At 39.9% G+C, this 16310-nt stretch overlaps 1 protein-coding gene and 1 non-coding gene across 6 annotated transcripts; both read left to right on the top strand.

Moving 5' to 3' along the window:
* The first annotated feature begins 74 nt into the window (after positions 1-74).
* On the top strand, positions 75-15768 carry RANBP1 (RAN binding protein 1). 5 transcript variants are annotated; one of them, XM_030582524.1, is made up of 7 exons: positions 217-285; positions 1175-1208; positions 5063-5199; positions 7052-7209; positions 8138-8266; positions 11594-11659; positions 12864-15768. In XM_030582524.1, the coding sequence occupies exons 2-7, from the start codon at positions 1182-1184 to the stop codon at positions 12989-12991; spliced, it is 645 nt and encodes a 214-aa protein (XP_030438384.1). In that variant the 5' UTR covers positions 217-285; positions 1175-1181; the 3' UTR covers positions 12992-15768. The 5 variants fall into 5 exon arrangements, with proteins under 5 accessions (XP_030438386.1, XP_030438385.1, XP_030438384.1 ...); XM_030582526.1 differs by lacking the exons at positions 217-285; positions 1175-1208 and adding an exon at positions 75-200 and having other exon boundaries at positions 12867-15763; XM_030582525.1 differs by lacking the exons at positions 217-285; positions 1175-1208 and adding an exon at positions 85-200 and having other exon boundaries at positions 12864-15763.
* LOC115661251 lies at positions 11796-11923 on the top strand. Its single transcript, XR_004003058.1, has one exon. It is a non-coding gene; the product is annotated as a small nucleolar RNA SNORA77 (small nucleolar RNA).
* Positions 15769-16310: the final 542 nt, after the last annotated feature.

The raw sequence follows: 16310 nt of genomic DNA, 5'->3' as shown, positions 1-16310 counted from the left end.
GGGAGCGAGGTAAAGTAGGCGTTTCCCATCAGGCCTTGCGGCAACGGCGGCGCGGGCTGCGGGAATGAGGTAAAAGCGGGAGGGGGCGGGGAGCTTCTAGCAGGAAATTCAGCGCCAAAGCTGCGGTGGGGGGAGAGAGCGACGCGAACGAGTCGAGTCTAGGAGCAGCGCCACCTCCCAGCCCCATGGCGGAGACCAAGGTGAGGATGCCGACGCTTCCCTTAGCACTCTGGGGTGGAGGGGCTCCCTGGCGAGCGCTGGGCGGCCTGGCGCCGGGAGCCGGAGGTGGAGCGGGGCGGCCTGGCGCTGAGGGAGCGGGCTAGGGTGGTCTGAGGCGGTGGATGGGGGGCGTGGAGAAGCAGCGGGCTGGTCGGGTGACGGGCCTCGGGCAGTAGTGAGGCTGTCTGGGAGAGCAGTGGGGTTTAGGGGACTCAGGGCGAGGGACCCGAGGCCGAGCGAGCAGATGAGACCGGGGGCCGCGGAGGGAGATAGGAGGGCGGCCTTGTCTTGGCGGGAAAGGGGGCCTGGGTGGCTTTTCACCCAGTATCCCCAGGTGCACGTGGGGTCGGGTATTGACCCTGCTAGGGGCTGTCCGGGCCCACGTGCATCCCGGTCTCTTGCTGGGGCCCATCGCTTTGCGGCCGGGGCCGAGACACGGGGACATCCCTGCCCGCCTCCCTCTGGCTCCTAGCCCTGCCGCGAGGTGGGCTCTGCCCCAAGCGGGCGTTTGAGCCTCCGCAGGCGCCACAATCTGGTTTATGACTCAGGAGCTTTTGAAGGAGGCCCCCTTCTCCCCCATGTTACTGGCAGGGCCGGGGCTAGTCATTCTAGACTCCCACGTGCTTTTATATCGCGAGTGGATGGGATTTTATCGCAACACTGCGATTCGTTTTCATTCACCACCTCTCACATGTGCTTATTGTGACTTACGATTTTCTTGTGGCGCCTGCAGGGAATCGAACTGGGGGCGGAATAAAGGGATCAGTTATCTCTGCAATGAGGCTTGTTTATCTCAGTGCTGGAGTCTTATCAGTTCTACAAGCCTGGCCTGTGTTCTCTCTGGGATGCTTTCCCCCTTCTCTTGGAAACAGTCAGGTCTTGGTGCAGTGCACTGCAGCCATTCTTCTATCGAAGTTGTATTACTATGGCTGTTCTCCATTTTCTTGTGTGCTAGAACACTGATGACATTCAACAAGTGTCACCAAAAGGTGTGTTGTAGCATCTTTGAACTAACCCTTGTTTCCTGTTGAACCATTACTTGTATTCTTGTAACAAATAAAAGCCCCAACCAAGTTGAGGGCCCTGTTGTGCTGTGTGTTGTACTTACACTTAGTGAGAGACAGTATCTGCACAGAGTTTATAATGTAAATTGCCAGTGGTGAGGAAGAACAGAATTATTATCTTAGTTTTCCAGATAGAGAACAGGCACAGATATTAAGTGATTTGACCAGGATCTCATAGTCTGTGGCAGAGCTGGAATTGAATTAAGATCTCCAGAGTCCCTTGCTAATGCCTTAACCATAAGACCATGCTTTCTCCCTCCCTGTATGACAAAGAAACTGTTTGCTAGACTTCTGGAATATTCTTGTGGCTTCTTTGGCTATGGAAGAACCACACTTCATTTCTTGGCTTCTTAAATGAGAAGGCTCTTAGTGATTCATATATATAAAAATAAAGTCAAGAACAACGACAACATAGCTGCAGGGTAAAGTGTTAAATTGGAAATTCAGTTGTATAATACTCTTATCATTGTATAAATCCATATCTAAAAATCTCTTTACATTTTATGTGTGTATCTAAGGGGTACTCTCAACTTTTAAAACATTCTGATAGAGCCCTCTTTAAATGGTATGTGCTGAGATCTTGGGTTTTCTTCTCTCAATGACATAAGATCTTTTCAGTAAGATAAACTGATCATATGTGCACTATTGTGATCTTGGGTGTTATAATTGAATTTAAAATTGCTGTATGCATTTTAAATTGATATAGCATCCCACTGTGTATCTAATATTTTAAATGGAGTTTTTCAGGAAGGCCATGAATGGTTTTTACAGAACTTCACGCTACCCCCCCCCCCCACACACACACACAAAAATACTTGGGCTATATTAGTAAATGTCCATTCTCTCATTTGTCTAATCTATAATATTGGCTCAATCATGTATCAAAATATTTGAAGAGCTCCTATTGCAGCTGTCAGTCTACTTGTTCCCTATTGATATTAAGCTACCATATTAAATTGTACATATGAAGTCAAATAATTTGAAAACACTAACTGCATATCTGAACCCAACATTTACATTAAAAATCTCACTTTTCTTAAATTTCACATGTGCCATGATAATTTAATTTTGAGGGTTTTTTAAATCTCTATATATCTTAATATTTCCTTTAATATACAGATCTTGGTCTTTTTAAAATAACCTGTTTTGAGTGTGCAGTGTCTTAAAACCAATAACTTAAATGATAAAAACAGACATGGATGTGATAAGTATGCTCCTTAACTTGTCTGGGATCCTTATAATGTAGAAGACTCTGAACGTAAACTTCAGCATCTGAAGTTCACTGTAAATGGAGACATTTGTAATGAATACCCCTTAAAAGCCTTAATTTGTAATAACTATTCTGTCAGAACTCTAAGCCTGTATGAAGGAGCACTACTTCAGTAATTTAAAACATAAACCTTTACCCTGCTATAACACAAATTTGGCTATAGCGCAGTAAAGCAGCACTCCTGGGGGGGTTCGGGGGGCTGCGCTCTCTGACAGATCAAAGCAAGTTTGATATATCGTGGTTTCACCTATAACGCGGTAAGATGTTGTGTTGGTTTTTTTTGCTCCCAAGGACAGCATTATATCGGAATAGAGGTGTATTATCCAAAACCAATAATAGGGGAACCATTTTTCCTACCCTTAGGCTAGTTTGCTAATTCTAGGTTTCCAGCCAATACTTTAATCAAGATTTAAAAATAAAACCAGTGTAATATTTAAATACTTCTAGCATTGCATGAATACCAACATTCTCTTTAATCTGAGACATTTTGATGCCGTTCTAGTGTTACAAGATTGGGTTATTTCTAAAAGCCAGACATAGTGCTGTTACTTTAGATCTTTTGATGGTTAATTAGTCAACTTAATTTTTTAAAGGAACATTGTAGCTATGTGATCTTAATTGTTTGTAAGTGTGAGAATACTAGGGAGGAGGGATCTTTTGCTTTCTGTTGGCAGAGCTAATTGCACAAACCTGGGAGTTCTTTGTGTTCATCTGTTCTACCCCACAAGCTCCCTGTGTGCCATGCTCCCATCCTCTATTTCAAGGGCTTTTGAACTCCTCCGTCTATTCCCTTATGCCTAGGACTCTGTGCCCCCTTTTTCTCCAATAGTGCATCCTTTCTCTTTTTTCATGGCAGGGATCTACAATATAAAAGGAAGTCTTGATTTTTGTTTTCAGAGAGCTAGCACAGTGCTTTATGACATACAGACCAAAACCTTTTATTTTCAAAAAACTTTTAGAAATTTTCTGCCCTCAGGGTAAGGATGGGCAAACTTTTTGGCCTGAGGGCCACATCTGGATATGGAAATTGTATAGCAGGTCATGAATGCTCACAAAATTGGGGTTGGGGTGAAGGAGGGCAGTGAGGGCTCTGGGATGGGGCCAGAAATGAGGAGTTCAGGATGCAGGAGGGGGGGCTCTGGGATGGGACAGGGAGCAGGGTGAGGGCTGAGGATGCAGGCTCTGGGGTGGGGCTGAGGATGAGGAGTTTAGGGTGCAGGAGGGGGCTCCGGGTTAGGATTGAGAGGTTTGGAGGGTGGGAGAGCGATCAGGGTTGGGGCATGGGGAGGGAGTGAGGGCTTCAGCTGGGGGTGCAGATAGGGCTGGGGATGAGGGGTGCAGGAGGGTGCTCTGGGCTGGGATCGAGGGGTTCAGAGGGCGGGAGGGGCTCAGGTGCAGGCTCTGGGTGGTGCTTACCTCAAGCAGCTCCCAGAAGCAGCGGCATGTTCCCCCTCTGGGTCCTACACAGGGGTATAGCCAGGCGGCTCTACGTGCTGCCCCATCCACCATCCCTGCAGCTCCCATCGTCCGGGAACTGTGGCCAATAGGAGCTGTTGGGGCAGCGCGTGGTACCACCTGGCTGCCCCTAAACGTAGGAGCTGGAGGAGGGATCTGCTGCTTTCGGGAGCTGCGCAAAGCGGCTGCCAACCTCGCTCCCCAGGTGTAGCGGGGCAAGTCCCAGTCCCTGCTCCCCAGGGCCAGATTAAATTGCCTGGCGGGCTGGATGTGGCCTGCGGACTATAGTTTGCCCACTCCTGGGTTAAGGAAGAAATTGGAAAATGAGTTGATTTATTTTGTGACAGTAAGAGATTAGTCTTAATATACATTGAAAATATGGCAGCTTCTGATTTTTACTAATACTTAACTTTAAGGCAGTTAGTTAATTATAAGTGCTGTTATGGTTTGTATGCATGATCGAAGTTGCTGAAATCAGTAAGCAAAAAAGCTTGTCTTCAGGCTTGTCTACGTGATGCATTCATGTGCACCAGCTGGGATGTAAATGTTAGTGCTTTCCATCATGTTGTTCTCTAGCAGGCCTGTGGACCCTGCTGAAATGCACTAAAAGTTCCCTAGTGCATGTCAAACAGGAATATATCAGTTTGTGTTAGAGAATTTTTAGTGTCCACCAACGAGATCCACACAGTCAGTCAGTGCACCATAGTCTGGTATATGCTAGAATTTACACCACAGCTGATGTGCACCTGTGCAGTATGTAGACAAGCCCTTAGACTCCTGGATGAGTGTTCCTGTGTTTCACTAATGTGAAAGAAGTTTCTTCTTTCCAAGAGAGAAGGTTTATACTGCATGTTTTAAAAAAGGCTGAATAAAATTTAGATGTATAGAGTTCAGATTCTGATGTTGTACTACTTACATTTTGTTAACGTATATGTAGTTGGAACATTCAGAGTAGTTCCTCAATATCTTTTGGTAACATATGTTAAATACAGATGTAGCCACTGCAGAACTGTTTTTAAAATTGCATTATTGCAATTTGGAATTTTTTTTGCAGGAAACTCATGAGGAACATGACACCTCAACTGAAAACGCAGATGATTCTAACCATGATCCTCAATTTGAGCCCATAGTTTCCCTTCCTGAACAAGAGATCAAGACCCTTGAGGAGGATGAGGAAGAACTCTTTAAGATGTAAGTAGTATGGCACTGGGTATGCATCTAAACACTAGTTGCTTTTAAACTTGGAAAAACATTAATAAAAGGTAGGAAGGTATCTTGTTGCAAAACACCGCACAGGGGATACTGGCCTAAGACAATGTAGTGCTAGTAGAAAGAAAATGGCACATGATATGACTAATGTCTGTGCTCCTGGAGTGTTGGGGCTGATATAATGTAACATGATGAAATCCTGACTTTCTAATGATTATCAAATTGATATTGGAAAAGTTTGGGTTAGAAACAACTTTAATTTGAATTGTACAAAAATGTTGGGTCTAGAGATGTGTAACTGTGTCGCAAAGTAGGTTTTTCTTTTTTTAAAGTTAACATGCCCTTCTCTGCTTAAATATTTGGGTCATCATGACACTACTTCCTCTCCCCCCCCCCCCCCCCCCCCACGGTAGAAGCTGTTTTACTTACTGAATCAATATTTTGTAGACTGGAGGTGTAAATGCCCCACCCTCTCTAACTCTTCAATGGTTCCCTTCTGCCATCATCTGGAGCAGTCATGGAAACACCTCTTGCTCTTTCCATCGTGTTGGCAGACATTAAATTTTAATAGTTATATGATTAGAAAACTGGGCAGACTGGCTTAATCTGAAATGTTTACATTTTGTAGAATGCCTTGAATTTTTCCTAAGCTGGAGATCTCTTTAGAGAGAGAAGTGTATATAGCACAGGAGTTAAGATGCATTCCTCTTGCTTTGTGATGCTCCTGCTTCAGATAGTCATGAAATGCATTTGGGAAAAGTCAGATGGCCAAAAGTAGTCATTTTCAAGCTTTGTTCCAGCTTTGTGCTCCTGTAAAGGACTCTGATAACACATGGTTCTACAAGAACATTTCCAAAAATTGACCTGCATGAGTAGCATGATCATTAAGCTTTTCTGTGTGCCAAGTGATGTGCAGTCCCAGATGAAAGAAGCCATTCTCTTATAAAGACAACCCTTGAAGAAACACTGGAATAGGTTCTGCTGTCTAAGGATCAGAGGGTCCTTTTAATAGAGTTTAAGAAAGTTCTTCTTAAGGTGCCAGCAGTTCAATAGGTTGTACAGCAAAAGGAAGTGTTTTGACAAAAATTTGCTGAGATCTGGCTGGATGCCAGTGCTCTGGGCTTTCCTGAACCCTAAAGTTCCAAAAAAAAAAAAAAGATAAGCCACCTTGAATCCAGGTAGTTGATCTGCAGGGAAGCAAAAAGAATGTTGGAGGACGGGGGGAGAGGAGACATGTTTCTGCATATCTGGAAAAGAGTTTGGGCAACTACTTTTAAATGTTGGTCTCGCCTTTAACAAGTTTGTTAATTAACAAAACTGAAAGTAGGCCAACATGTCTGGCTTCGTTTGTGTTTTTATTGAATCACTGGTTGTAATTTCAGTGCACTAATTGCATTCCAAATATATAGAACAGTAATGCAGCTCTTCTGTAACTTAAATTTGTGTGCCCTCTGATTTAAAAGAAAAAAAAAGCATGAAATTCAATTTTTGATGGAATAAATTCAGTGCTAATATGGAGCTGTTTTGGAATTACAGAGAGATTATTTCAGCAAAATTTTGGTGGGGCAGTGAACCTGTTTTTTAATGACTCCATTCATACAGTATTCTGTCCTGAACTAGTTCATTGAGTACTGATAGCATGGTGCTCAATTTGCCTACAAAATCTGTCATCTTGTACTCTAACTTGTTGATGAGGACTCTGGATTTATTTTCTCTCTCCTAAAAGCTCTATGGAATCTTAACTTTCCACTTAAGATATGTGGGCTGAAGGACCTTTTATTCAGTGTGGTTTGTTCTTTCATACAAATTCTAATCTCTTGCTTTCTTTCTCAAGGCGTGCAAAGCTGTTTCGATTTGCATCAGAAAATGATCTTCCAGAGTGGAAAGAACGAGGAACCGGGGATGTGAAACTCCTGAAGCACAGGGAGAAGGGAACAATTCGCCTTCTCATGAGGAGAGATAAAACCCTAAAAATCTGTGCAAATCATTATAGTATGTTTGTTCCATTATTTCCCATAACTTCCCTTTGGCTGTCAACTATATTGCACATAAAAATAGATATCAAGTCTAATAGGATTCATGTATGTTTTGTTTACCCTAAAAATGGCTTGGAAGAATGGGCCAATGTTCTAACAGCAGCAAATAGACAGGTGTTGTGTATGCATCGAGCTTGATGCCTGTTTAACTTTATTGTGCACAGTTCCATAATACTGCAGATGCATATATTTACAAAAAGGGTAAGCAAGTGTAACAAGGCAGTTAAAAAGATACTATTCTATGTTGAATATTTGTAGAGTTTGTAGTTGCAGGATACTGAAACAGAATTTTAAGATGCCGTAAAGGGAGGAGGGAGAAATCACTTAAATGAACAATCTGAGAGGAAAGCTAAGTGCCATCTATAATACGGAAGATTACCAGCAGTAGAAAGGGAGAAACTTTACTATTTTATTTGGATGCTCTTGTACCTTCCTTTTGAGGCATCTGCATTGGCCACTATCTAAGAAATACTTTTTAGACCATTGGTCTTTCAGTAGGGGAACTTTGCATTCTAAAACTGTATTAAATTGGAACTGGTTGGTTGGTTTGAGGGAGGAGTTGAATAGAGGGGGAGTTTAATAGAAGTATGTGGTTAGCACTCTGTTGGTCAATATTGACCTCCCATTGCAGATTGTTCTAAGACATGGGACAGAACAACATGGGCAACATCTTTTTTTTTTTTTTTTTTTTTTCCCCCTTCTCCCTCCCCCTACCTCTCCAGCTAGAAATAGTTTGCATTGCAATCCCCTGTGAGGTATAACATCTTTTATTTATTTCATGATACCAAGAGCTAACTTTCTTAAAGGTACTTGTGGGGCTTATGTGGAAATGTGTTTCAAAATGTTATCTACAGCTGGACTAATCTGTTCTTTTTTCTTTGTAGTTACACCTTTAATGGAGCTGAAGCCTAATGCTGGAAGTGACAGGGCATGGGTCTGGAACACACATGCTGATTTTGCAGATGAAAGTCCAAAACCTGAACTTTTGGCAATCCGGTTCCTAAATGCAGAAAGTGAGTTATGGCACAAGATCAGTTTCTTCTGATATTTATATTATGTGCCTTAGTAAGTAACTTTGGGCCATTTAAATACTGCACAGTATTTTACAGTAAACGTATGCAAGTAGTTACCACTACCGTTTGTAGCTCCCATGGTAGAAAAGAATAAATATTCTCTTTATTTTTAAAGAATCTATCCCACTGGCTGTAAGCACTCAAAATGGGGTAAGCGGGGAGAGAGAACCTCATTTGCCAATAGAAAGCCACCCTAATATTTGTCTGTCAGGACAGTCCCTTCTATCTAAATAGTACTGCAGCAGAATTAATTCAGAGTGCAACTAGTTAATTAGTAATGCTCAGAATATGTAGATAAATAGAGTAGTTATGCTCCATCTCCATCCAACACCATCTTTATAACTTTTTTTGTCTTGATAAGTGCGCTGACACTCTGTTTTCAAGAGAGCTTGTTAGTGTTTCCTAATAATTTTAATGCAATAAAGCTCCAGGACTTCAACCAGTGTATTCACCTTGCTTTCATTAATTACCTCAACTTCATGTTTTAACGAGGATTAAATTTGTGGCATTACAAATACTGTATGGAAATCATCACCTTGTATTAAATCTTACATTCAGGTGCATCTCCCTGAGAATCCCATACTTGACTGACTGCTACACTGAACAAGTACTAGGTGTTAATATCCACTTATCTCTTCCTTCTAACATATCAAATGAAATTTCCACTAAGTGGTAATGGTAGTTCTAACAACCACAGATAACTTGGACAATAGGTTATAGTAAATCTTTCGAGACTAAAGTTTTTTTTTAAAGTTATATATTGTTTAATATAATGCTCCCAAAGTTGGCATAGTTTGACTCTTCATAGAAATGGTGCTAGATTGTGGTTCTGTTCTTTTATGTTAATGAAAGGCTTTGAGCATTGTGGAGGAATCAGTATCTCATATCTGTGGTCAGAACAGGCAAATTCTCACATCTTTGTTCAAAATATCAAACTAATTTGACTGTGCAGTATCTCCTCTAGGTAATTTAGGGTAATAGATGCCATGATTTAGGGAACTGGATGTGAAATTATTTGTATCTTGGCAGCACCTGAGTACCCCAGCCGGGAGTGGTTAGGGACTATACAGATATAGAATGGAAGCCACTCTCTGCCACAAATATCTTACAAACAACAAGATAAGTGACAGATTGTAGTGATTGGTCTGGAGTTCCCTCTGTGGAATGCCAGACTGTGCATTCATTCCTAAATAGAACAGGCAAAAACTAACTGTGTGAGAAATAGAATGAGATTTGGAAAACAAAATGGCTGCAGCATTTCTTCCCTTCTCACCACACCCCTCCATCCCCCCTAATGGCTATTAGGTGAGTGACTTGCTCTCTGGGGTTGCTGAAACCCCTTCTGCCTGTGACTCAAGCATCCAAGGAAAATACTGTAGTGGCTGCACAACCAGCTTGATTTTTCGCTTCCAGTTCCTGTCTAGTCTAGTGGTAGCTCTTGTAAGGGGAGAAGCACTTCTAGATCCAGCTGTTCTCACTAGCCCTTAAGTAGTTAATGCAGAAAACAGTGTATGACTGTCAAAGACCATCATAACTTCTGGCTTCTTAATTGTGCATCCCAGATAGCTTTCAGGTTGCATGCTACTAGTTCTGTGTTAGTGGGTTAGTCAAATTAAAATGTCTAGCTTGGCACATAGGAAGAAGGTAAGATGGTAGTAAACACAAATGCTACCAACATGTTCCATTGCACAGTTGGGATCTTGTGGCAGATCCATATTAACACATGTTGGCAAACAGCGTTTTCTTCTGTTTCAACTTTCTAATACAGCATCCTTTCTTCTTCAGGCAAACTTTCACTGAAACCAAACCTTCTATTTAAACCCCTGAATCCCCTACAAAAAAAGAGTCTACTTGGAGGAATAGCATTAAAATCACAATCCTAAATTTATCTCTGAGTTTGGGGGTGAGGGAGGGCTTTCATTGCCTCCTATATCTATATCTATATATGAGGGCCTAGAAAGCAGACTATTAGTGGAGTTCCTTCTTGGGTTCATAGATAAAGAATTAAAGTTCAGTTTCTGGTCCTGTCAAGGGATGTCACTATGCATGGTGAACTCCTTTTCAAAGAAGCTCTTTTTAAAATCCATTAGTGTGCATGCTAAAAAACTTCTCACTTCATACTCAGTCTTTAAAAATGTGCATTTTCCTGTGAAGCAATAGTGACCTCAAGTGGCCAGTCATGCTATCCTCAGTGTGGGCTTATCAAATTATCCTTTCTGGTTCTATTTTGAGAGTGACTTGACCATGGTTATCTGCTTCTAAAATTATTTCAGTTAGAAAGGGTTGGAGGGATGCTTATTGTACTTGAACTAATAGCAGCTATTATCAGAAAGTTTGTCTTTGAAATGGAACTGTTCAGAACCAATTGCTTAGAGTGAAATGTATTGAAGTATGTTGTCTTCAGAAGAATTCTGGTTAGCTGTAACTTGTGTGCCATGTTACCTGCATCTTTTTACTTCTGGCATTGTATGTTGTGGTTTTTTGTTTTTAATAAGTATACAGTTTGTGCTCATGAAACAGATTGAAATTCTCCCTTCAGGTGCAGTATAGGCAGTGATGGTGCAAACTTGCCATTCCTCCTTAGTTCCACCAGGATACAGCTATCTCTAGGTGTGAGAAAATAAATGTCTATGGTCCTCTCAGTCCCTGGCCTCTGTGAACAAGAATGTGTGGTAGGCTTCTGATGTGAATGCCTAGTAGCTGAGGTATGGATAGAAGTTCAGCTAGCTTAAAATAGCGCTTAGTAGCAGAACCTTAAGACGAGAACTTCGCAAAAAACCACTCAAAGGTGCAACATCCACTGCTTTCCTTGGAGAGTATTTAAATGAGAAATAATTGAAGCCTGTATACTTAAGATCACTTGAACTAAGATGAAATCCACTAAGTACATATTTCTTGACAAGAGAGGCAGTCAAACTGAAATGTAGAAATGAGTTTGTTTCAGGATAAATGTCTGTTTAGAGTAAAAAGATCTAAAGAATAGAGGCATTGTAAATAATTAAGGCAGGGGTTCTCAAACTGGGGGTCAGGACCCCTCGGGGTCACGAGGTGGTTACCTGGGGGGTTGCAAGCTACCAGCCTCCACCTCAAATTCCGCTTCACCTCCAGCATATATATTTAACACCATTATTTAAAAAAAAAAAAAGTGTTTTTAATTTATATGGGGGTTGTACTTAAAGGCTTGCTATGTGAAAGGGGTCACCAGTACAAAAGTTTGAGAACCACTGATTTAAGGTAATAAAGAAACATTTTGTTTCCTCCAAACAGATGCACAGAAATTCAAGGCAAAATTTGAAGAATGCAGGAATGAGGTAGACAAGAAAGCAAAGAAGGGTAAGATGGTAATCTCCTCTTGGAATTTAGATGAGCACTTCACCTTTTTGTCCTCTTCTTTTCCAACTTTTTAATGACTATGGTGGGGACAAGGGAATATCCTTAAATTGTTCACTGTAATATTTGGTGCCTCTTGGCAGACTCACTCTGTGCCTGACTGCAATCTTCAGTCCAGGGGCTTTTTCAGTCTGCTAGAGTAATGGTCCAAGGTGTTGAACTCTTCTTTCCTTGTAGAAGACTTGCAATTGCTCCTGGGACATAATTTTTAGGGTGGTTATTATAGAAAAGCTTTTCATTATTTATACAGAAAACATACTACAGTTGAGTAATAGTTTTACCATACTGATTTTTTTTTAATCTTCCTGTGTTCACAAGTAAATACCCCAGTTGCAGAATTATATTTTAAACTAATTTTTGAAACTTGGTTCATTCTGTTTAAATTGAAAAGTTACTTTACAAATTTAATTTGATGGTTCTATATGACACTCACAACACATAATGGAGAGAAGCTCTCTGAACAAATATCTTCTATTTCATATAGAGATTAAAAATTTAGAATGGAATTCTGAGTTTGGATCTAGTAAAGGAGTAAATTATAGATTCCTACTGGTCGGCAATTCAAATGCTTCAGGAAATCTGAGTGGTTTAGGCAATGCAGGAAACTGAGTTTCCTTGTAAACTGTAGCATTATTTCTCTCTCACTCAAGCAAAGATGTTGGAGTGGCGGGAGAGAGGAGGTTAGAGACCTGAATTGCAAATAACTCCTTATTAGGATAAGGATATTCTCTAAGGAGCTGGAAGTTGTATGGAACTAGCACATTCAATTCCACAAAATATGCCTTGTGAGTAGTTACCCTGTAGCAATCAAAAAAAACTGTTCATGAGGGCACTGAAAGGGGTACTAACCTGTTTAGTTGGCAAGCTATGGCCTAGTGGCTTTTATTTATTTATTTATTTATTTATTTATTTTTAACAACCTGGAGGGGGAAGGAGTGAGTCTACATTCATTCGGCATGGGATGGATCAGCAAGGGAAAAGAAACAGTATGAATCATCTTAGTGTATGGCAGAGAGTTCAGAAAACACCTTATCCTATCTCTAAAGCCAATGACATTCTTTCTTCAGTAAAACAAGTTAACATAGCCTTCCCATTGTTAATTAAATCTACCATACTATGTGTAACTTCTTCAATCAATCTCTCTTAGCAGGCACAGAGAAAAATGATAGTGCTGACAAAGTTGCTGAGAAATTAGAAGAGCTTTCTGTAAAGGAAGAGAGCAAAAAATCTGAGAAGAAAGAAGAGACCAAGGAAAAAACTGAAGAAAAGCAATAAATCATCTTGGGCCTTGTGTTTTTTCCTTAATTTTTTTTAATTTTTACAAGGGACTTTATAAAGAACTGAATTCCGACATTCAGGTTTTTTTCTAAGCTTTTGCCCTTTGGAAGATGTCTTCAGAAAATCCATTCCCCAGTCATGAAAATGTACTGTGCTAACTTTCTTTTCCATAGTGGAAACACTTATTTATAGTCATCCAAAAGAGTGAATAAAACAAATTTGAAAACAGCATCAAAGGACAGAACTGAGTTTTCTATACACTTCAAACACTTGTGATTATAATTCTTGCACTTGGTGTTTACATATTTGAGGGTGTGTATCTTCATATAAGTGATGTAATCAGATTAGATTAAGTGCATTTTAATCCTTCCTGTTGGTAAAATTATGCAGACATTTCTTGTATGGTATGTTATATTAAATTAGTAGACTTAAACAGGCCTCTTAAACCAGTTTTGGGTGTTTGTTTGCTAATTGAGGATTGTTCCTGTTTGATGGGGTACATACAGTTTTCTTTAGCAGACCAGTATACCTATTGCTTCCTATGAGGCTATAGTGCCACAGAATTCTGGATGGTAGAACTTATAATACTCCTGGCACAACTCCACTGGTATGATGGCCACTTATGGCAGACAGTAGTGGGGAAAAGGCATCCTTTGACCTATCTATCATTGGATGTAATTTAATACAGTCTCATGTAGGTTCTTTCATTACAAAAAATAAGTAGGAAGCAGCTTTTTAAAAGTCTTAATGACTTTCAAAAGCTTTTAACCATTCTAAAGGATCAAGAGTACTGTTTGCGTTAGAAAAAAAATTATAAAACCTACTTTATATTGTAGATAGGACCATACATCACTCATGATGTGCCATTCACTGACTCTTAAGGACCATCTGTTTACCAGAGATAATTAGTGGGGTCTTTTGTTTTGTTTGTTTTCATGTATCTACTTAATGTTATGGATGAATCTAACCTTGTTAGACAACATGCCATGGAGCTCCTCAAACCAGAGTTTCCCATGGCTATTGTGTTGTTTGGTTTTTTGCTGTGTGCCCCACTACCATCATCTGAGTGGCATAAGACGGTCCCCTACTCCTGCCTATCCAGGGCAGAAAGTGATTCATTGAGACAGGCAGATGGCAGGACCCAGCTCGGCCTCCCTGGAGAAGTGCATAGCCTCCCTTTCATTCCTGCAGTGTTTAAAATAGACAAGGCTATGGCTTTCTGGTTGAGTGCAGTGCAGCAAACAATGCTCAGGAAGACTGCAGTGGTCAGTGATGCGTGGGAAGGCAGCAGGCTATGGGTGGGGTTGCATGTGCTTTCCTGCCGCAAACCTCCCTGTACGCTCTCCCTAACTTGGACGCCTGGAGCCCCTTGCCCCAACTCACACACCCCAGATAACCATCTCCCACAGTTTGAAATACAGTGGTGTAAGCAATACACTCCAACAGTCACTTCCTAAATTTGGCACTGATGTGTTCAGAACTTGCAATCACTTAACCAGAATTTGTGGAGTTATAAAATACTTGCATTTTAGAAAAGTATGAGGTACTAATACTACTACAAACATTAAACCTATAATTTGAATATGCAAGATGGAATATAATGTTAATATGCTCCTAAAATGGGAATAAGTAGTATGGTTCAAGCTGCTCCCTTAACAGTGGTTATTAGCAATGGATCTACTTAGTTTCTAACTACTGCTAGAGTTTTGGAAGACTTAAACCAGGATAGAAAACACAATGTAAAGCCTTTACATTCAGTAAATGTCTTGTTAATTTTCTGGTGGACAATTTCCTTGTACAAAGGTTAACACAACTGTCAGTAAAACAATTATTTAAAAATAAACTCAGTCTAGTCTTTCTAAACTGTAAAGATGTGATGACCAATAATATCTAAAAAAAGGGAACTGAATATTGATAGAGGGTCTAAAAGCCTGCTGACTTCCCTCCATGTAGACTCCTCCATTTATGAAATTCAAAGTCTCCAAGACAAAGTACATGGAAAATTAGCATTAAATATGCTTTAAATTTGTGTAAATACCTTTGTGATGTTGTAGTAAAATTGATCAAATCTGGAACTATAAAGAAGGTACTCCATTTTATATTAAAGGGAAAAAATTAAACTTTTGGCATGAGCAAAGTTTGTCTCTTCCCCATTACTAGCACAACAGATTTTCACAAGTCTTACCTGGTGTAGGATTTGCCCCTTCCAAACACCAGATACATAAATCAACTGTTTTAGAATTATAAAGCTCCTAGGAAATAAAACAAATACCTCAGCTGTCTCCTCCGTAAGGGATCTCAGCAGCATGATGTGTTTGATTTGTGTTTTTGATTTAAGATAGTATTGTATGTTTCCAAATACTTAATTTTACTGCCATCTGAATGTAAAAGCCAAAATGTTATGTATTCATGAAAGCCACTGTAGATTTAAATGGAAGCTGACAAGCAATGTTTTTAAATTTGTTAAAGGGGAGGTGAAGTTTACAAATCTAATTTCAAAATAAACTATGCGTTAAATTTTTTCATTTAAAAGATTTGCTTTTTTATTTAAAAAAAAAAAACAGCAACAACAACCAAAACCTTGTGTTGGAAATGCAAACACAATAGATAATGCTACTGCATAAGAAGAAGAAAACAGGCCATTCTAGTTTTGCTGTTGAGCCTGACTGAAAAACATTAATACTCATGTACACTTCATTTGTTTTAAATCTGTTAATCCAGTTATTGTTGCAATTAAAATAAATTGTCATGACTTCATTGTATGATTTTTCAGTCACTCACACGTGTGTTTAGTTTTATTGCCTTGATATTTTTACCCTAGTGTTCAGATGAATTGATTCGGGCTTTACTTCATGGGCCAATTCATCCTCAGTGAAAGTCCCTTAGTATGAATTTTTCCCTAGGCCTTTGTGTAGTGCTCATGTCTTGTTAGTATTCATGTTGCTGCTTCTGTTTTTCAAGTAAAACACCTAAAATAGTTTCTGTGGAAAGGCATTTCAAAGAAAAGTTGTTTTTTTTGGTTTTTAAATTAAACTGAAACATTAGTACTTTGTTTTTTTTTAAGGCATCTCAATCTAATGGGCAGCTGTTCTATAACTAGAAAAGCAAGAAGTTTAAAAAAAATCTCAACATAATAAAAATTAGACTTGAAAAAGAATCTTCAAGTTTTGTATAGGAAAACTTTGTATAATTCTTTTTAGAAACTAAAAACGTTGACTACCATGTTATGTTCTCAGGATGTTTTTCAGTTTGATTTATTTCCCCTGCCCTTTTTATGACAGTATTGCTCACTGTTGGTAGTTTCAGGTTCCATTTA

The sequence above is a fragment of the Gopherus evgoodei genome, chromosome 13 (assembly GCF_007399415.2).
Source record: "Gopherus evgoodei ecotype Sinaloan lineage chromosome 13, rGopEvg1_v1.p, whole genome shotgun sequence".
Taxonomy (NCBI): Eukaryota; Metazoa; Chordata; order Testudines; family Testudinidae; genus Gopherus; species Gopherus evgoodei.
Note: the sequence above shows the minus strand (reverse complement) of the source record. Positions and strands in the feature narration are given on the sequence as shown.

Bases quoted from the DNA above. Each gene is read 5' to 3' on its own strand.
- RANBP1 (XM_030582522.1), top strand. From the start codon at position 1,065: ATGCTTTCCCCCTTCTCTTGGAAACAGTCAGGTCTTGGTGCAGTGCAC. The intron at 5,200-7,051 runs GTAAGTAGTATG...TTCTTTCTCAAG, and splicing joins GAGGAAGAACTCTTTAAGAT to GCGTGCAAAGCTGTTTCGAT. The intron at 11,660-12,863 runs GTAAGATGGTAA...AATCTCTCTTAG, and splicing joins AGACAAGAAAGCAAAGAAGG to CAGGCACAGAGAAAAATGAT.